This window comes from Opisthocomus hoazin, chromosome 26, assembly GCF_030867145.1.
Source record: "Opisthocomus hoazin isolate bOpiHoa1 chromosome 26, bOpiHoa1.hap1, whole genome shotgun sequence".
NCBI classification, from domain to species: Eukaryota; Metazoa; Chordata; class Aves; order Opisthocomiformes; family Opisthocomidae; genus Opisthocomus; species Opisthocomus hoazin.
Genome location: NC_134439.1, coordinates 8,238,723 through 8,260,192, shown reverse-complemented (window position 1 = coordinate 8,260,192; position 21,470 = coordinate 8,238,723). Strand labels below are relative to the sequence as shown.

General features: G+C 48.5%; 1 protein-coding gene across 1 annotated transcript; it reads right to left on the bottom strand.

Moving 5' to 3' along the window:
• Window positions 1–5,311: 5,311 nt before the first annotated feature.
• LOC104332243 (gametocyte-specific factor 1-like) lies at window positions 5,312–13,810 on the bottom strand. Its single transcript, XM_009937644.2, has 7 exons — window positions 13,753–13,810; window positions 12,790–12,887; window positions 10,403–10,529; window positions 9,351–9,437; window positions 8,871–8,931; window positions 7,819–7,900; window positions 5,312–6,215 (listed from the first exon to the last, which is right to left on the bottom strand). The coding sequence occupies exons 1-7, from the start codon at window positions 13,808–13,810 to the stop codon at window positions 6,045–6,047; spliced, it is 684 nt and encodes a 227-aa protein (XP_009935946.2). The 3' UTR covers window positions 5,312–6,044.
• Window positions 13,811–21,470: the final 7,660 nt, after the last annotated feature.

The window sequence follows — 21,470 nt, the reverse complement described above, 5'->3', positions numbered from 1 at the left end:
GAGGGGGGAAGCGTGCAATGAGGAGAAAGGAGGTGGGAAACATGGGGTGGGTTTTCTTCCCAGTTCACCGAGAATGGACGGGGAGAGGAGGAGGGCTCTGCAGAGGAGAAGGCACCAGCAGGGTCATGTGGATGCTGTGGCATAGCCCAGTCTGTGGCTCTTTAGTAGAAGGGGGTCCCACCGCACAGTGGGGTTGGAGGATGTGGGACAGTGTGTGCGCTGGCACCAGACCAGGGGCTCCCAGTACGTGCTCTCACTGGTGAGACTGGTGGTGACGCAGCAGGCTTGTACGGCCCTGGAACTGGTGGTGGCTCAGAAGGGTGGTAGACGTGGTGGTGGTGGTTTCTGCTGGCTGGGTGGTGGAACAGGAGTGCGGGGGCAGCTGGGGTGGGGGGGCGCAGGATGCAGGTGGGAGCTCCGCTGTGGGGAGGGTGTCCAGGACCCCAGCGTGCTCTGCCCGCGCCCTCTTCGGCACCGGAGACAGCCAGCCCTTCCTCCTGCCTGCCCTCTGCCAGCTGATGCCGCAGGTGGAGCGGGCTGGGGTCCCGGTGTCCTGCCTAACCCTCCTGCTAGGTTCTGATTCAGGATGGCAAAGGGAGAGCTTGGAGGGCAAAACGTGGCTGTTGATACAGAGATCATGGATTTAAAAGGTGAGATCAAACTGGTTAGGGAATTAGGTTAGGGGTTAGATTCTCTTGCAATCATGTTTGGTTTTGCAGTAATTCAAGTTCCCCACAGCTACAAAATACTTGTTAAATCAGAAAATATCCAGCAAAGAATGCAAAAAAATTCATCCAGTGATGTAGGTAGAAACTGGCTACAGAGATCAGAGCAGCCGTCGGCAGTCTGCTGAGACAAGTCCTCACGGTTGATCTTCTCAGGTGGTCCTCTAAAGGACTTCAAAATGGTAAGCAGCAGCCCAAGCCCAGAAATAGTATTGCTGATTCAGCAGCGTGCTTTGAGGTGTGACTGCATGTGCAGAAGAAATCTAGGAGGGTATAAATCAGAGAGAAAAGCTGAGAAACCAAGAGACTACGCGGAGTCTATTCTAGCAGTTAAAAGCAGGGTGAAATGTGGCTAACGTATACGCAGATTGCAAGGGGAGATAATGAATACCAAGACATTATGATTGGATGGCATAGAATTAATTTAGAAGGAAGATAGTACCGATAAGTGCTAGAGGATGTTTATACTTGTCTAGTAACCAAAACTTGGTATGTATGCCTCCACATACACTCTTTCCAAATGTTAACCCTACAATGTCTGATTACAACTGGTGTGTGTTAAAAATCAAGACTTCCTTTAGCGTCAAACAAAACCAGCGGTAACGCTACCCCTGACTACAGAAACAACACTGAACATCTCAACCGCAGAAGAAAAATTTCTTTGTGCGCTGTAACACAATCCAGCGGCGACACTTTCAGGTTTTCACAGCAACGCTGTGTAAGAACAACAGTTTTGATAGTTACTCTGCAGAGGGTGCTGCTGCCTCACCTTGTTTTATCTTGCCCAAGGCCTTTGGGTGCTGACGCCTCTCCCACACGCAGCCCCCCACCTCTCCCAGCCCCTCAGGCCAACTCCAGCGCTCCCTGTGCCCACCAAGCACCGGCTGCTGCAGCCCCGGGTGGATTCTTGGCAGCAATCCGCCCTCTTCCTCCTCAGGCAATCATTTGGCTCATGTTCTTCTACCACGCTTGGGAAGCTTTGCACCTTGATTTACATGAGGAAGAACTTCCCTCTGAGGGTGATGGAGCCCTGGCCCAGGCTGCCCAGGGAGGCTGTGGAGTCTCCTTCTCTGGAGATATTCCAGCCCCGCCTGGACGCGGTGCTGTGCCCCCTGCTCTGGGTGACCCTGCTTGGGCAGGGGCTTGGGCTGGGTGACCCACAGAGGGCCCTGCCAACCCTGACCATTCTGTGATTCTGTTGCTGAGCAAGTACTTGCAAATGATCTCCAAGCTTTAACCATGCCTTTGGTTTTATGCGTTACAACCTGGACTAAAAGCCAGCAAAGGGGCAATGACTTCTTAAATGTGGTTTGGCTGTAAAATTGAGATCTGGGGCCAGAGCATGATCTACCAGGAGAAGGAGACTTTGTGCCGCCTTCAGTAACCCCAGGCAGTCTCTCCTGCTGGAACCTGAAGTTCAGAAGCAGGAGGTAGTTGCCCCAGGGAGTTAAAGGAAGCACCACACGGAAGTAATCAGCGTAACCCAGGCTGAACTGCTGCTGCGAAGCGAGGGGTGTACGTGAAACACAAAGGCTGTAGTCTCTGGAGAGAGTTCCTGGGCAGCCTGGTGTTGTCCGTCCGTCCCCCCCCCCCCAGCTCTTCTCCTCCAGCCTTCCTGACCATAGCACAGACAAAGGAGCTGGACACTGAACTGCGCAGGCAAAACGATACCAGGAGCTCGTTCACCTTCCAGAACAAGTGTAAAGGAGCATTTCTGCTGCTGGTGTTTCCTTGCCCCGCCAGGCAGATCGATCTCTCTCTCCCACCTCCAGCACTTTGTGCTTGCTGGTGAACATCCCTATGACGGAAAGGTTCTTCCCTCTCTTCCTCTCACCCTCTTCCCTTTTGCACTGGGCAGGAACCAGTATAGTTTAGGACGCTCTCTGTGTGATGATTAGGCTACAAGAGCAACTAAGTAGGATTTAACTGATCAAAGCTGCTTATTTGCAGTAACAAGGACCCCGGCCCCCACTTGGTGGGCGGGGGGGGGGGATACTGGACAGTGCTGATCTCCTGGACAGAGACTGGGAATAAACGCAATCACCTCAACTCCCCATTAGCTGAAGACAACAGCGAGGAAAGAGCATAGTCTGAACTGCTGGGGGAGGGAGAGACGGGGAGGGTGTTTTTCCAGGGCTTTGCCACTGGATGGGAACCAGGCACGTGGACACGCCGCAGCCGCGAATGCGTCTCCGGGGGATTGTGGGCACCCTGTGTTCATCTCTACAACACGGTGAAAGTGGAGGGGAACAGGAGGAGAAAGGGGTGCTGCTGGCCATGACGAGAGGATTGCGTGGACTTCTGGAGTCAGCAATAAAGGGCTCAGAGTCCTCAGCCTTGCAAACTGCTGAGTGCCAGAAGGGCAGACTGTAACCAAAATCATCCATTGAGACCTTGAAAAGATGGGTGGCTGAAGGCAGAGCACCCTGCTTCTTCCCCCAGCACAGCGAAGTGAAAAATAAACAAACCTGTGCTCAGGCCTGGCTCTGGCCATGTGAGGAGGGAGGGAAGGGGCTTACGCCTTCCTCCGTGCTCTGGAATTGGTGGGAGGAAAGCGAAAGGTGGAGAACAGCCATGTCTTTTCCTCTGTCAGTGGACTGCAGCTCTGCTGAGGGAAAGCACATGCTGCACCCTGCAGAGGAGGACAGCAGGGACAGCACGGGAAGTGGCAGAAAACCCTGCTAATGGCATCCCTGCTCCAGCTGCAGGCCAAGCAGAGAGGAGCTGGACACCCTAGACCAGACCATGAAGGTGTGGATGTGGGTCTGACTCAGCAACGATCCAGCAAGAAAGAGCCCCCACAGTGGGAACTGCAGGGAGATGGCTCCAGTGACTGGACAACAGCCCACGGGGAATGCAATCTGCTTCCCCAACAATCCACGTAGACCTGTGCACCTTGCTGTCCTCCAGCCCCACGGGGGCACAGCAACAGCATGGGGGTGTCCTGCAGCGCAGGCTCAGCCCTTTGGTGGGAGAAAGTCTGTGCGGAACCATACAGTAAGCCACAAGGTCCAAGCAGAGCACTGGGTATCTGTGGGTCTGGGAGCTGCACCTCTGTGGCTGGGTGCAAATCAGGAGTGGGGAGACCCATCAGACACCACGCATGGCTGTGGGCACCAGGAGAAACAACAAGGAACTCCCAGTGTGTCCAGGCTCCCCAACACAGAGGAATCTGTGCCTAAAGGAAAACGCTGCCACCTCCTCTTCTTCCAAGTCACCAGTGACAACTGCAAACACAACTATTTCTGTCCCAAATTTCCACAAGCATTTCTAGTCAGACCAGTCCTGCTGCCACAGAGCTGGTAGCTCAAACAAGGCAGATGTGGCCCAGCAGGCAGGGTGGACCCAGAGCAGTGCTCAGAACGAGCACAGGCACCATTAAGCTGTGGAGAAACTCGGGCTAGGGGAAGAGTCACCCAGGCACATGCTCAGAAACCCTCACCTGGCAGGTGCTGGTATTTCCCTGCATCCCATCAGCTTCTCCTAGCAAAGGACACATCCAGCCTCTAAGGACAGGAGTGAAGGCTCCAGCACTGCACAGCCTGCCCATCACAAGAGAGATAAGGATTTAACTCAGGAATATGTGGCTGTGACCGCAGTGACAGTCACACAAAAGTCCTCGCTCTGCCACCTTGGAGCAGGTGCTGTTTGGCACAGTTTTTTAGATATTCCTTTTCCTGTGGTAAACACATAACAATCAGCAGGAGCTTCATCCCAAACGCCCAATGACAGACCATACTAGGATTTTAAATAGTTGTAATGCTGGAGGAGGATGATCTTTGTGTTTTACATCCTTACAGCCTGCTAGTCTTGCATTCCCAAATTACTGCAGGGAACAGTAAAATTAGGGGTTTCCTGCTCTTCATGGGCAGCAGCATGTACAGGATGTGCTTGAGGAAGCTGCCCAGAAGGACAAGGGATGAAATCCTGGAGCTCTGTCAAGCATAGGCTGCACCCACCCTACAAGACAAACCCACTTCTTGTGGTCCCTATTCCCCAATTACTGTGGCCAGGGGATGTTCTGAAGTCACAACCATGACCTTCCAAGGCCACTCGGTCCTTTCCAGGAACACGTGGCTACTCCCAGGCCTCACCCTGACAGAGAGCTGGGGTCTGGGATAATGGGCCTCCCGGGAGCAGGTGCACCCGCAGGTGTACAAGGGGTAAGACCCAACACAAAGCAGGTAGTTACTGCACTAAGTACTGCCAGTCTTTCACCAACTGGCAATTAAATGAGCTTAGGATAATGGGGTCCAATTATGGCATCTGCCTGTAAAATTATAATGCTCTGGCCCACAAACCCTGCAAATAAGCTACTGCAGTCAGAGCAAAAGCAATCAAACAGCTGCCATTTGTCACCGTTTTCATTCAAAGCAACAAAAAATAAAATCACCGACTGAAGGTCGAGTGGAGGGCTTACTGTGTAAGCATCTACTCCTTCAACAGGAGTGTAACAAATCACTGCAGACATCTTTTAGAAATATAAAATGGGTCCAAGCGTATTCAAAACATTTTTATTTTAAACTGCAAACAGAAACCTTTGCAGAACCAAACTTCAAGATAATCCTAATTTGGCACATTCCAGTCAACGTGTATTCTTTTACATTGGTAGTAATACAAATGGTGAAAATTGAGCATTTTGAGCAACTTTACAAAATGAGATGCATTAATTGCTTTCTAGACAAATATCACATCTGGTTTCTTAATTCTTTCTGATTGTGTATTTAGATCTCATTTTGTACTATTTTTAGAAATGTACTGCTTGATCCAAACATTTACACAGTCCTAAACATGTATGTTTACTGACAGAAACCACTCCTGCCTCCCCACACCCCACTCTTCTCTCCCTCAACAACAAACAGTTACTTCAGAGCTCTCAAACATGTTTTAAGTGCTAGAAAACTACAAAACCCCAATGGAAACTAGACAAGTACGTAAGTCTACTCTTTGAACTTCACCTGTTTGAGATTATGTGTATCACGAGGAACTTGCAGCAGATTCTCCATTATTGTACAGCTTGAAGCACCACGCAGCCACGTGACAAAGTTAAGGCTTAAGGCTTGAAGCTGCCAAGGAGTAATCAGAATGCTTTCTAGGAAGATGACAGAAGTCTCTGTAAACAACCATGTAATTTAAAACCAAAGTGCCCACTTTACATACCCCACGTGAACAAACTCCGACGCCAACAAGATAAAAAGCAAGAAGGGCATGCACACAAAAATAATTCTAGGTTTTGCTCATCCAGATAATTTTAATTAAACATTATGCTGTAGGAAGTCTCGGCCTCTTTACAGGCTGGAGAAACTCTCAGAACTGAATTTATGCTCTCCAGGCTGTAAGAGGCCCCTCAGATACGCGTTCACCAGCCACAGATGTTACGACCACAGCTTTCTGCAGAGGAAGCTTTCTGCGCCTCCTCGTAGACAACCAAGGGGTCTCAGAAGTGTCCAGTAGATGTTCCACAGCAGGCCCTCTAGACACCATGTAATCCTGGAAACAGAAACAGGTAGGTTGCTTTGCAGATGCAAGGCACATGCTCATGGTGCAAAGCGCAGAAATTCCTGGAAATTCCTGTTGTGTGGGTCCCGACTTCCACTGAAACGGGACTATAATAGTTCCTACTGCACCAAGGCCTGAATTCACACAAGTCTGCCCTTCGTTTACAGTGAGCACAAAACTGTGGAAGTACGCAACTCTGCAGGGGTCTCCTTTGCAAACACACGCACTTGTTCTAAGGCATCAAGCTAAGGGAAAAGATTTCAGTGGCACGTGCAACCCCTCATGTTGTTCTGTTTCCCACTACCACTTCTGTGATGAGGACCCTAATCGGACCCTAGCTCCTCTACTTAAAATCACCTCCCTTCCCCCACTCTGCCCACTTAAACTGATCACCCCTTCAGAGCTGTTGTCCTGCTGCTTCCAAATCCCTGGAGCAAACACAACAGCTTCGCAGATCATCAGCGCTGCCATTTGACAAGTGACCCAACAGAGGCTTGCTAATTCCTGTCTAAGGTGGAAGGATTTCTGAGCTGGTGCTGTGTGAATTTATCAGTCCATTTCCTCAGTAACAGTAACAAAGATCACCAAATGAAGACGAGGTTAACATGGAACGAATGCTTGGGAAAAAGATGTGGCAACCATCAGGTCCAGGGATATCTACCATCCACAAGAGCTCTGTAGTCCTAGAAAGGGAGCCATTTAATGCTGGGAGAGGATGAACTTCCAGGGGAGAGAGACTCTAATACTCCAAATTCTGAAAAGGGCAAGATGCATTTTTAGCACAACATGGAGAAAAATACAAGAATTTCTTCCACTCGCCCAAGTGAGAGTGGCCTTTGCTGATGGAGCACTTGCCATCTTGTCAACAATGCTCATCTACAGGTGACATTTTAATTTGGTTTGGCAGATTCAGCCTGACCCTACGGCTATTGCATGGTCACTCCATTGTACAGAAGCTGTGCCTGAAAATCCCCAGGAGTACTGGGTTTAGTTGCTCCAAGTGGGAAACAAAATCATCATTCCTCAAAGCACCTTTCAACTTTTGCTTTGCTGCTAACGGCAAACAATGGTCTGCGAATTCAGCATCGGACACTTCAACAGGGAAAGCTCCCTCCCTCCCACCTCTGGAGGTATTTTGAGGGTTTTTTTTCCCCCCAGTAGTGCCAGTTTAAGCAGCCCTAGCTTTACTCCTGCTCTGACTTAACTGCATCTAACAGTGAGCAGAGTCACACAAAGCAAGCAAGTGATTTTGTTTAAGCGAGGGCAGTGGGGGGTGAAGGGGGTTAGTGTGGATGGTGTGGAAGGACTTGTTTAGAGAGACAGAGCCAAAGTGGCTGGGGAGCGGGGCTGCTTAAGTTGAACAGGCCTGTCAAGAACATGAAATAACAAAAACAGAGGATGCTTCAAAGAAAGGAGACAGAGGATGATTCAAGCATGCGATTTCCTCAGGAGGTGCTCTCAAGGAGGCAGGTGCTATATCCTACCCCTCCTGTCCATGCAGTGGTGGCCATACAACACTGCTGCAGCCAGAGCTTTCGGCAACTCTCACCATCTACAGAAGTCACAGTGCCAAAACCACACGCGTAGTACTTACAGCCTTTCCATGACAAGCGTACGGGAAGGACTCAGGGGCACGTACTCTTGAAGGCAAGCAATTCTTGTGTTCAAAGCTGGTACTGGAACGGAAAGATTTCAGTTACTTCTCCTGACACTTGCTCAAATTTATGCGTTTTGCTATAGGATGGAGGAGAGTGGGGACATAGGGGCATGGTACTTTGCCACTCGGAGGTGCTGGTGTTTAGAACAGCTATACATGCACTTAACACTAGAAAGTTTTCCAACAGTGTAACAGGTGAAAACAGATGTCACTGCTGTTATGGAAGGAGAGGTGTATCACGGCTGAGCTCACACAGAACTGCAGAGCTGTCAGGTGCAGGACTGCTGCTGCATACGGGCTGAGACGAACCTTAAAATTGCTTTGGCAACTCTGGTGGTGCCACCACGTCTGGTACACAGCATGCAACCACCGTTGGATCAATGAAACCAGTCAAGGCAGCTCCATCCAGCTTGCAACTGGCCAATAAGCTCCTCGATCCCCCAAACCCAAACTGCAATTATGCTTTGCGAAGGGCAAGAAGGGGAGATTTCTGCTAACATACAGCCTTAATGCAAGCATATCTGCCAAGTCTAAGGCGACAGGAGGTCACAAGGGACTGCTGGCTAATCGTTAGTTCAACAGAAGCTCAGTAACTGTTTGAAAAGGCTCCAGCGGGAGGCACCTGGCCACATTTCCAAAGTCAGCATTAAGGCTTAGCACCTTTCTCCCCTGCATATTGGCCAAACATCCAGCAGGAACTGAACACAGGCTACAGGCAGGAAGAGCACCCTGCCACACGCATACAAGAGCGCCAAGTATCTGTGTTCCTAAGGGCTTCCTTCTCTTGTATGGGCCAGTCAGACGAGAAAGCAAGTAACACTGAACCAGCACGCCAAGTAACAGTTCACTGTTAATCAGTACCCCTCCTCCCAGGTATTGTACAGCAGCAAAGTCAGCCCATGCCCAGCCATCGAGGCTGGGTTGGGAATAGGCTGCGATTTTCCTCTATACAAAACATTGTCGTAAGGAATCAAACTTGCATTCGCTACCTGTTTGTGCCAGAGCTGGACATGCCCCAAATAAAAGGAGAACTCGGCTGCTCCAACGACTCTGCAAAAGGAAACAGATAATGTGGCTCAGGAATATGTCCTATTTCTACATGTTCAAGAAGGAGTAAAAGTTGATCTAATGATGAATGTATATGCGTCGCTGTCTTTTAACTGAGGAACGCGATGACTTCTATGTTTCCATTGTCATTACTGCACATAAGATACAAAAGCTTATAACGGAAGGAGCAGATACTTGGAAATGTATCTCCATGCCAGCTATGGCAGGCATGTTGAATAGTTCTCTATACCAACAAAAGTCTGCTGTGTGGAGGGATGCATGTTTTTGGGAATGAGCATAAGCAAGGTGTCCTACAAGTGAGACCTAAGAGAACAGCATCTCTAACCTCACCTTTCAGAAGCAGAGTTGCAGGACAGGACCAGGGAGAAGGTAGCAGTGTGGCAGATGGGGAAGTTCCTTACCTGCTTCCCAGTCTTCATCACATGGAGGTGCCTGCCATGTGCTCACAGCATTCATCTGCTCTCTCTCGAAGTCAGAGGACTGATTCACTTCAGGAAGAGAGAGAACTCAGTGACTAGCAGTCAATCGTGCTTCAGAGGCACTAAACGCTTTGGATTAAGATGCTTGGCTTTAGAGGAAACCCTGCACAATGCAAACGGGTTAGGTACACCCTGGAGCCAGCTATTGATCTGAAATCGAGCAACTTCGAATGCACCTTTTTCAATGAACAGGGAAAGACTCTGCCCAATGGAACTTTGCAGCAGGAATGCTGGAGCGAAGAAGAACCTGCCTATGTGAATGCAGGCATCACTGCCAGCCTCAGTGCAACTCTACAGAAGATAGAAAACCATCTATTTGCTCTGCAGCACAGCAATAGTTAAAGAGCCACTGCAGGGGATGGAAAAGACACTGCATAGCACAGGATGCCTTCCCAAATATTTTGGGGGTTTTGGACAGCCCCCATCCCACCTTATCTCACTGGGCAGGAGACTGAAATCTTAATTGTATGGCAGACGAAGCAAGTGCAGCAGCAGAGCAGCCTAGAAGAACTGAACCATCTCTTGGTGGGAGTGAACTATTCAGGTTGCCCTGGAAGGGAACAGCTGCAGGGGTTTCCATAGCTCAGACACCTCTTCAGTAGAAACCAACTTTTAGTCAAGCCTCAACAAAGGGAGATCGGCTCTACCAAAAGAAGCGCCTGTCCTGGTCATTAAAGCATCCTAGCTCCTGCTGGAGGTACTTCAATGTGCATAGTCTAGGGTGCCTTTTTATTCTACATTCTGGTAACAAAACAAGTGCAAGGCCTAGCGGGACCATCTGCAATATTCTCATGAACGTACCCAATAAATCAAAGCAATAAGACTCAATTTTCCCCTAAGCTGCTGTGTCACACAAAACTATAGACAATAATTTGACACCCACTTTTCTGTAATTTTATGACCTATCCTTACAAACAGGAGACCTCAGTCCCCTGGGGTGAAGAAGCATCTCAGAGCATGGGTGGTTGTCTTACCTATATCTTGCTCAATAAACTCTTTGTATCTGCACTTCGTTATGTGATCGCTGAGGTCAGCCTGACGAACTAGATGGCGAGCATGGAAGGGGCACGTGACCAATTCCTTTGCAAGTTCAGGGTAGTTCTAGACAAGGGAAAACGAAAATCATGTGCCATATCTCTCAAGATCACTTCTCTCTTTCTAATCCTTAGAAAAGACCCCCAAGGATATTTGTGATGTTGCTTTAAAAAAGAGACTAAATAAGAAACAGCAATATATTGTTCAGACACTTACTGAAAGTGCTAGGGGAAATAACATGACTGTTCTTTAAAACACAGTTCACTGAGAAATTGAGCCACCTTGAGTTGACTGAAATGAAACATACCCTCAGACAAACTCCCTACCATTGGCTGCAACACTGACAATACGGCTGCATGGTTTAAAGCACAGATGAAACTACTTTAAAAACAATAGCGGAGAGATGTTAAGCAAGTCTAACTCATTCAGATATTTTTTAAATAAGCACACACAAAGGCAGAGAAATTCCTTAAACCTTTCGAAACAACCAGTAAGTTGGTAGCATTCCACCTGCAGACTTTGGTGCTACACGATTACTATTCAAGTAAATTTTATGGCAGGCACAGGTTCTACTGACAGAACTGTCAGCTGTCACTACGGTAAATCAGTCCACCCCCTGCAAATGATACAGCCTTTATTGGGAAAAGCACAACTCTGCCACTGTACCACTGCCTGCCTGGTTCTGACTGACGCAGCTCTGCTGGTCAGGGATCAAACTTGCACCCGAGGCAGATGCAGAGGCAGAAGAGCCCTGTACAGCCGCTGCTCGAGGCAGTCTCTCCTCCACTACCACCAAAACCCGCCTGCAGCACAGGCTGCAGGCACATCCAAGGCAACTGTCATTACCCAGTCTATACAGCCAGGGCTGCTGTGTCCTCATGTGTCCATCATTTGCTTCAACTAGCTTGAGAAAGCTATTCTGGCCACATAGCAGAAGCTTCTCAATGCTAATACAGTTCAAACTGAGAGGATTCAATTTGCTCTGCTTGCAGCGTCCCCATTTGTGGGGCAGGGCTGCATTCTGCACAAAGCAATGGGAAGGTGAGGCAGGTAGAAGCATTTAATTGGATTTTATGCATAGGGTATGCAAAAAGAATTCAACAAACTACCAAGCAAGGACAACCTCCACCCAGATGCTTGCCACTGCAAATAATTACACAGTGGCATCTTCAGATGGATCGGATGACAATCCCCACGCCCTCCATCTGCTAATTACTTACAAACACCAACTGTGTCCATTGGTGACCACTATCTCACCTCATCCTCCCAACTAGGTAAGCTTGCCAAAACTGTCAGGTCATCAGTTATGCAACACAAGAGCAAAACCAACATGGTTACAGGTTTCCTCGCCAACATTGTTCACCTGGCTCAGATGCACATTCTTGCCAAAATTTGCAGCGGGTCAACAAGGAAAATTTCAGCCCTTTTGAATATTGGAAAGACACAGGTACTCGCCACTTAGTTCTGCCCACCACTTTCACTAGTTACTTACTATTTTTTAAGGCTCTAGTTTCACCAAAATGAATTGTTTATAAGTACTGATACCAGGACACATATCCTCCAGTGGCATCTTAACTGGTAGACAGAGCACTGCTACATTACTTTAAAAACACACTGGCAAACTCATTGGTAAACTTCAAGAGGAACAACTGGGTTTTAAAAAGTGTCAGCAAAACCCCAAAGCTCAGCCAGATGCTAGCACTTGGCAGGTTTAAAGAAAACAAACCATGAGGACAACAGAGGAGAAGAGAGAAAGGAATGCTTTCCATCAAGTGATTTGTATTCAAATTCTCGATAAAAGAGGAAGAGCAGAAAAAAAAAGCTCTCCCATATACCCCTAGCCCAGGATGTGCAGTTTGTGCCAGAGGCACATTAAATAGTCATCAGCAAAACAAAAACCAAAAATAACCCCTGCTATGCAGCTGCATTTCCAGCACTTAAAGAACGAATTGGAACCTCACAACACTTCTACTCTTACTTAGCCAGAAGGGGTGCACATAACCCAGACTGAGTTCTCTGTTCAAGTAGAAAAATGCACCTGACCTCCACGTGAGCTGGTGGAAGAGACCGGAATCTCCTCCCTGACCTAACCATGAGGAATCACTATCTCCTTTCAACAGAACTACACTGGTCTTGGGTGAATTAATAGGTACTCAAAGCTATTACTAAACAAATAATGGTCATATGAAATACAGGCTAAACAAGGCTGTTTGTCAGGAACTTACTCCAGCTAGCCAGAAAACACAACAGTAACGAGAACATGTGTGCCTTATTTATGCATACAGAATTACTCCCATTCAGTGCCTTGTTTGGCAGCCCAGCTTACCTTCCTACATTTTACAATGTGACAGGAAAACCGACAGACTCTGATTAGATGGTGTTTGTTATACGGACATCGTATCAATCTGTCTGGATCCAAAACATCTAGTAGAACGGAAGAACAGAGAGAGGGGAACAAAAACTAGTTAGACAAGATCTACCACCACTATCACAACAAAGTGGGAAAAAACCATACCATCAAATCAGGGTTGTGTTCTTAGGGAGTTAAACCAGTTGGTCTTAGTTTCAAACCATTCATTAAGGCAGGCATGTGTTTTGCATAACCCAACAAATTCATTTTGAAGTTTGCAGTGACCGGGATGTTAGTCAAAACACAGAACAGTCAGTAGCACTGAGTGTAATAACTCTTTAAGTTACCATATTAGGTAGGCAACCACACTTACTCAAGGTGAGTGAGGACAGCGGTACTTTCCCAGCTATCTTAGAGGAGAATCAGTGGGATGATGACACACCCACCAGCACCCTCAGGAGCATCGTCAGACTGAACCAAATCTTTTTTGATCAACAGCTAGTTTTGCTGGAGGAAGAATGCCAGACAATTTAACTTAATTTCTGAGGAAGCAGCAGGCCTAACATTGTGCACGTGACTTCTAAGAAAGATTTTTCATAAGCCATGCAATTATTTATGAGCTGAGGAGTTACTAAACTGGCTAAAACACCTAAGAATCTAGGCATTGAACAGTAAACAGCATGAGTGCATGCATACATGATATAAATTTTTAATCTATGCATGTATTAGTATGCATATTTTAATATATTTTATCTATTAAAGAAACACATTTCCATCTCCTTAGTGAGGAAGAGAGGCAGCCAGGAGACACAGGTCCCCTCTGCTGCCCGTGGGTCTCTCTGTGAGGTACATACCAGGGAGCCAGACCAGGCTTCTTTCATCCTTTCTGTTCTGCTACCCTTTTTGCACGGGCTTTTAGCACATTTAGGATTTGATTACACAGCAGCTTGAACAGATCTAAGTATGGACTGCTGCTGTTTAGCCTCTCCCCTGCCATCACAACCTCTTCTCTTACACATACATTGGTGCTCAGTTGTCTCAACAGCCAGGTCAGAGAGCGGTATCAGCCCGCAGGCTGACTGCTAGTGAAGATGCTGTCCCACAAGTCACAATGAGCAGACTTCACACTGTGAGCCACCAGGAAGGAAGGACGGACCGAATCCTTCTTTCTGTCTCAGCTGTGCAGTGCTGCTGTTGTCAGCTCTGCCACCTGTGAGCACCTCTTGCCTCCATTACCCAGTCTGGATCACAAAATCATAGAATGCTTTGGGCTGGAAGGGACCTTTAGAGGTCATCTAGTCCAACCCCCCTGCAGTGAGCAGGGACATCTTCAACTGGATCAGGTTGCTCTCAGCTCTGTCCAACCTGACCCTGAATGTTTCCAGGGATGGGGCACCCACAGCTTCTCTGAGCAACCTGTTCCAGTACTTCACCAGTGTCACTGTAAAAAATTTCTTCCTTATATTCAGTCTAAATTTACCCTCTCTCAGTTTAAAACCATTACCCCTTGTCCTACTGTAACAGGCCCTGCTAAAAAGTTTGTCCCCATCTTCCTTATAAGCTGCCTTTAAGTACTGAAAGGCCGTCATAAGGTCTCCCCACAGCCTTCTCTTCTCCAGGCTGAACAACCCCAAACTACATCATTAGAACAGCTGAAAATTAAAGACTTCTTCATCATGAAGAAGGACTGACAAGGTTTGCACTGGCTCAGCTGCCTCTGCAACACCAATCAGAAGTGGTTTCTCTCCGTGAATGGGCTCAACACAAGATCAGACTGTTGTCCCAAAAGTGGGATCGTTTACCCGGTGTGCAGTACGCCGATCCACACGCAGAGCAGAGGTATTGTCTTTATTGCATATTTGTGCAGATAAGGATGCTAGGTGATAATTCCACAAAGCTAGCACCCCGCTTACCAGAATCACAAGGACTATACACTCTTACAAAAAAAAAAGAAATTACTCATTACATTCTGATTGGTTCATCGTGTTACATGCTTACCTTGGAGGTATACTCTTTCCTTACTTAACTACGCATGCTCACAAGCTGGGGGGGGGGTGCAGTCTTTTTGGTTCTGAATTGAGTCGATGGTTACAATCTCCCCCTGCTGCCTTTACCTTTTTCCCAGTTAGCCTCGATTTTTGGTAACTTCATGCTTCTTTGGCAATCATCAAGCTTTCGGCACCTTCTGGGCTAGATATTCCCCTTTTATCAGTGTGTTAGCTCCTCTTCAAGTGCATAATTGTCAGTAACGCATGCATGGTTTATACAAAGCAGTCAGGCATAAATTAAACAGTGTCAGTACAACCTAAGCATTTCTGCCCTATATTACTACGGCCTAAGCATTATTAAGAGCTAAATTTTTTCTGCTGGATATCAGACCAAGTGCACTACCATTAAGAGGAAGGCAACAGAGATGAGTACAAGAGGAAAGCCCTCACTGCAGTACATAGAACAGCAAACACAAAAATCACAGGAGCTGGCTCGATCAGGTAAACAGGTGCAGTTAAGGCTGCGATGAGCAAAGCCACCACAGCAATGCCACAGGCAAACGAGATCCCTGTCCCTAGCCATACTGCATGCAAACACAAATCCACAACAACCCTAACAATGCATGGCCGAAGTCAGCTGAGACAACAGCTACAGGCTGGAGCAACGCCTTCACCCAAAATAAGTCACTTTATTCAGCTACTTCCTAAAGGCCAGACCCCATCCACGCCAGGAGCACGCCTGGTGCGGTAACCACGTATATAATATTGGCCTAGTTAAAATAATTAACAGCCCATTGGAGCTCTCTTAGCTCAGGCGCAGAGCACAGAGCCAAACCCAGACCCACTGTGGCGGAGCCAGGCCGGGCCGGGCCAGGGCCGGCGCTGGTGCCTGCCCGCAACAGACAGCGGCCGCTTTCCCCTTCTTCCCCGCGAGACTGCCCCCCCCCGGGCCTCACCGAAGTCATCGTCCAACTCCATGGCGGCCAGGGGCTCCACGGAGCGCCGGGCCGGGAGAGCTCGCCGAGCCGGGGCCGGCGCTGAGACGACCGCCGCTCCTCTGGTAACGGCGACCGCGTGCTGCTCGGCGCCTTCGCGTCTGCGCGACTGTTTCCTAGCAACCGCCCCTCCCCGCGCGGCGCCCCTCCCGCCGTGGAGCGGTTGCCGGGGCAACGCCGCGGCCTAGGTCGCTGCCGGGCGCCATTTTCCCCGGCTCTGCGCGGGAGCCCGGTTCCTCCAGACCGAAGAAGGCTTCGAGGAACGGCGGCCTGGCGCCAGGGCCCGCTGCCGGCGCCCACCGTGGGGACTGAAAGCTCGAAACCCCTTCCCGAGATAGGGAGAGGGTGTCCGTGGCCTGGAAGCCTTGCAGAAGGCTGCCTCTGCGGAGGAGCTGGGGGGAGGCTGAGGGTGTGGGGGAGCCATGCACCGTGCAGGCCTGGTGGCCTTGTACTTGGTTGGACTCACCGTCATGCAAGTATGCATAGAAGATCAGTCTGACCTAATTATTTAGCGAGAATATATTCTCCAGGGTTAACAGGAGGCCGAGAGGTTGACAAGAGTGGCTGGCAGAGGAAGGTCTAATCAGGAACTACTGTCCTAGGGAACGAAGTGTAGCATGGAGGAATACGTAAGCTCACTAAGATGTTTTTGAACAGTTTGGAACTAACAACAGAAGAATGATAAAGAGTGCCCTTAGACAAACTGTCAACTTTATAATACTAAAAATCACACCGCTTCAGCTGGATACCCCAGCCCAAGCAGAGACCCTTATTTGCTGGGCATGCACAGTAAAGTTTAGGAGTGTTGTATTTTAGACAGAAGTGAAAACTAAACCAATCAGGAGGATGTGGCTAATAGGTGGAACGGACATTTTTAAATAAATGTGATGTGATTGTAGCCAGGTGTGCTAGCTTTGTGGTGTTACCACCTAGCACCTGTCTCTGCGCAGAAGTGAAATAAACTGATGTCTTGGCTCTGTGTGTGTATTGGATGTTGCACAGCGGGTAATGAACTCCGTTTGTGAGACAACAGCCTGACCTGCTGGGCTGTTTCCAGATGTTTGGAGCAAGGCGATTTGGTTGCCCTGCTTGATTTCTCCTCCCACAGGTCCCCTGCCTCAAAGGCTCTGAGCAAAGAGCCAGCTTCGAACGAAGGCCATGTTTTTATACCCTGCTCTCGGGCACACGTGATGTGGGAAGAAAGAAGCTTGAGGACTTACTGTCAAGTGAAACCAGAGCATCTTGCTGCTGCTTCTTCTCCTCACATTGTGGCTCAAAACCACTTCCTTTTGCTTCATGATTGCCTTATTTTGCAGCCAAAACATAAATGTTCATGGAATCATAGAAACATAGGATCATTAAGGTTGGAAAAGACCTCTAAGATAATCAAGTCCAACCATCAACCCAACACCACCATGCCTGCTAAACCATGTCCTGAGGTGCAATATCTACACGTTTTTTGAACCCATGCAGGGATGGGGACTTCACTACTTCCCTGGGCAGCCTGGTCCAATGCCTGACCACTCTGTCAGTAAAGAAATTTTTCCTAATATTCAATCTAAACCTCCCCTGACACAACTTAAGGCGATTTCCTCTCGTCCTATTGCTAGTTACTTGGGAGACCAACACCTGCCTCACTACAACCTCCTTTCAGGTAATTGTGGAGAGCAATAAGGTCTTCCCTCTGCTTCCTCTTCTCCAGACTAAACAATCCCCATTCCCTCAGCCACTCCTCATAAGGCTTGTTCTCTAGACCCCTCACCAGCCTCGTTGCTCTTCCCTGGACATGCTCCAGCACCTCAATGTCCTTCTTGTACTGAGGGTTGCAAAACTGAACAGAGTATTGGAGGTGTGGCCTCACCAGTGCCAAGTACAGCGGTACAATCACCTCCCTGCTCCTGCTGGCCATGCTATTCCTGATACAAGCCAGGATGCCATTGGCGTTGGCCACCTGGGCACACTGCTGGCTCATGGTCAGCCAGCTGTCGACCAACACCCTGAGGTTCTTTTCCGCCGGGCAGCTTTCCAGCCATTCCTCCCCAAGCCTGTAGTGTTGCGTGGGGTTGTGATTGAAGTGCAGGACTCAGCACTTGGCCTTGTTGACACTTGGCCTTGATGTTCAGTGGATGTAGAAATGAACAGAGATATATTTTATTGAAGCACAAAGCTGGCGATGCAGGGACCTGGATTCTGTGAACCCAAGTACCTGCTACAGCATGGGAGTGCATCTCAGTGGTTAGAGCACAGCATCTGCTTGAGTGCTGGCTCATGTGGACTGCATTCAAGAGCAGATCTCAGGCCTTTCTGTGCTGCTGTGGAGTGGGACACACAGGCCTGGAAAGCATGGAAGATGGCTGGTTGTGAGGTTCATGCGCTCCCCAGGGGCACAGACATGCTCTGCTCTGTGATGGGGTCCCTGCCCTGACGATACATGCTGCCTTTCAGGGATGAGGGAAGGAAACCCGAATGACTGTAAGAAGAGGTGTGTTTTCCACTGCAGCATGATCTTAGCTTCTCCCTCCAGCATGAGGGCACAGAACTCATCCATTCCCCTCCACCAGGCAGACTTTGATACTGCCCATGAAACACTTATGGAGCAATTTGGCTTCCAGGGCTGCATCTCTGCCATGACCTTTCACTGGTTCCAGTGGGGCTCTGAGCTGGAAAGCCCCTCTCAGAGGGACACATTAGCAGCTAGTTCAGGTGGTATCAGCTAGTCCAGGTGAATGTAGGACCCATGGACTGAAGACATATCCACAGAAATGCCTGCTGTTAGGCTAAGACTCTGGCCCCCTTATGCTGCCCACTCGGACACAACGAACCCTCCCTAGAGGCATTGTGAAATCTGCCCAGGAGGCCTGGACAATCATGGGGTCTCATCACTGCCCCAAACAAGTGGTTGGTCTCCCAGGATCCCAGTGGGGTGCCCCCAGCTCTTTTCTCCTGTGCATGTGAATTTGCAAGCCTGGAGGGAGTTTTCCAACAGAGACGGATCCCCATCCTGGCTCCTCTTAGGCACTGGGAAGTCTCCTGCCACTGTCTCTCCTTAGCACTGTCAGAGCTTGAGAAGCATCCCCTAGAGCTGAAGGATCCGGAGTCCTTGCTGAAGTGAGTCACCGCTGTGCTGATGCACCTAAGGCCCACTGAAGCCATTGATTAATTTGTGGCTGACTGTCCCCTCTGGGCTTGCATTGCTGGGATGCCTTTTCATCTTCCGTTTGGTTGTTCGTGAGAAAACAAACTCCTCTACCCCATGTTGTCTGACTGCAGCAAATCTGCTGTAGATGCCAAGTTAAGGGACACAGCTGCTCTGGTCAGGTGCAAGTACTTCAGGACAAAGGGCAAGCCAAGAGATTACAGAGCCTACAGAGAAAGTCAGCTTGTACTTGCGCTGCTGGGTAAGTCACACACACCAAATATTTTTACTGCATAGGCCTCCTGGCTTTCATCATGCTGTGAAGACTGTAGCCATGACAGTGATATTCACGATCACTGCTCTGCAATATGCTGCACAAAAGCACAAGCCTCGCCAGCATCATGGCCAGCATTTTCTTACGAAACTTGCTTTGCATTGGTATGTCCACTTACACATCCCTGCTCCATCTGAATTCCTATTGCATCTGAACAGGTTTTCTCAGTAGTGATGTAGTCCCGAAAATCAGGGTTTGTTTACCCGTTGTGCAGTACGCCAATATACATACGGAGCAGAGGTATTTTATTGCCTATTTTTGCATATATAGGTGTCTGTCCCAAGACAGGACACCTTGTTCAAAGTCAACAGTCATTTATACACTTAACATTACCATATTCATCTTCCTGATACATATGCATTGTTATTCTGTTAAATGATTGCTTGAAGTCTATTTGTCCAGCATGTAACTTAGTATGCATGCTCAGTTTCTTCATCTTTTGAGTCTGGGGTATAATTGGGGTAGATGGTCCATGAGTTGGTGGTCGCGATCTCCCCCTGCCAGAATTATCTTTCCCCTAGTTAAGTGCTTCTTTTGGCAATCTCAGCAGCTTTTCCAAGCTTGTTAGCTATTCTTACGATTCATTGCTCTCCAGTTCTACTTTGGACAGGTGCATCCTTCTAATGAAACTATAACACATTATTCAAAATCCTGTTCCTTAGTTTTTATAGTTAATTTTAAACTTACAAGATTACAAAAATGTTAACTATAATAAGGGTAGGGCCTTAGAAAAACACCTGCAGCAGCAATAGTCTAGTTACTGCAATTACCATTTCACATTTTGATTCCCCTTTATAGTCCTTAGTATACCAGCGAGACAGGCAAGGGACGGGAACATGGATGGCAAGTGATTTAAACCCTAGGTAGTTTTTTGCAAAGAAAACAACAATTTTTAAAATTTTATCCCTCTAAATGAGCTTTTGGGAACCATATGCTGTAGAGCTGGAAACATTCTCTTCTCCATCATTCTGCCTCTACTTCTGTCCTCCTTGGACAATATCTGCTCACAGCCCACATCTCCTCAAGGCAATAACCATTTTTGGGAACTGACTTCAAATGAGGAGACTCATGTGGGTGTGAACAAAAGGAACTGACCTTCAATCCGCTAATTTCCATGGGGGGAAGAAAATACACTAGTGGGTTTCACACTGCTTTAGTTTGAAGTTACTGGACAAGGTTTTCTGGCAGTAGGCTCTGCCCTGCCCAAAGCCCTGCCCTTTCTACTTCACTCCAGTGCAACCCTGCCTGGAGTCTTGCATCCAGCTCTGGAGCTCTCAGCGCAGGACAGGCCTGGACCAGTAGAAGTGGGGCCAGAGGAGGCCCCAGCAATGATCTGAGGGCTGGAACCCCTCTGCTGTGAGGAAAGGCAAAGAGAAGAGAAGGCTCAGGGGAGACCTTAGAGCAGCCTTCCAGTACCTGAAGGGACCTGCAAGAAAGCTGGAGAAAGACTTTTTACAAGGGCAGGTAGTGATAGGACAAGGGATAATGGCTTCAAGCTGGAAGAGGGTAGATTTAGACTAGATAGAAGGAAGAAATTCTTCACTTGGAGGGTGGTGAGGCCCTGGCACAGGTTGCCCAGAGAAGCTGTGGCTGCCCCTTCCCAGGCAGTGTTTGAGACCAGGTTGGACGGGGCTTTGAGCAACCTGGTCTGGTGGAAGGTCTGGAGATGATCTTTAAGACTCCTTCCTGTCACCCCGTTAGAGCAGGGTGGCAATAAACTGAGTGGCAGATGCTCTCTATTAACCCCCACCCTCCCACCAGAGGAAGGGAAAAAGGAGGAAAAGGGAGAGAGACTGACAAATTGAATATAAACCCAGCTTTACTAATAACACTAATAATACTAATAATATTAATAATAAGAGGAATAAAACAAAATATACAAAACTGATACTGAGTTTCCCGGCGTCCAGTGCTGGGCGCTGGTGTCCCGCCAGCAGCTGCCAGGCAGCATCAGGAAGTCCCGGACTGGCCTCAGCAGTAGACAGGAACCGGACTCAGGAATGCAAGGATCGGAATATGGATCAGGATCACAGGCAGGACAACGAGCAGGGTCCTCTTCAGAAGCTGGCCATGGACGAAGAGGACTAGCCCCTCCTGATCCCCCAGCTTTTAACCGAGTATGACCTGTATGGTATGGAATACCTTATTGGTCAATATGGGGTCACCTGCTCTGTCCGTCGCTCCCTGCAACTATGACCCTTTAC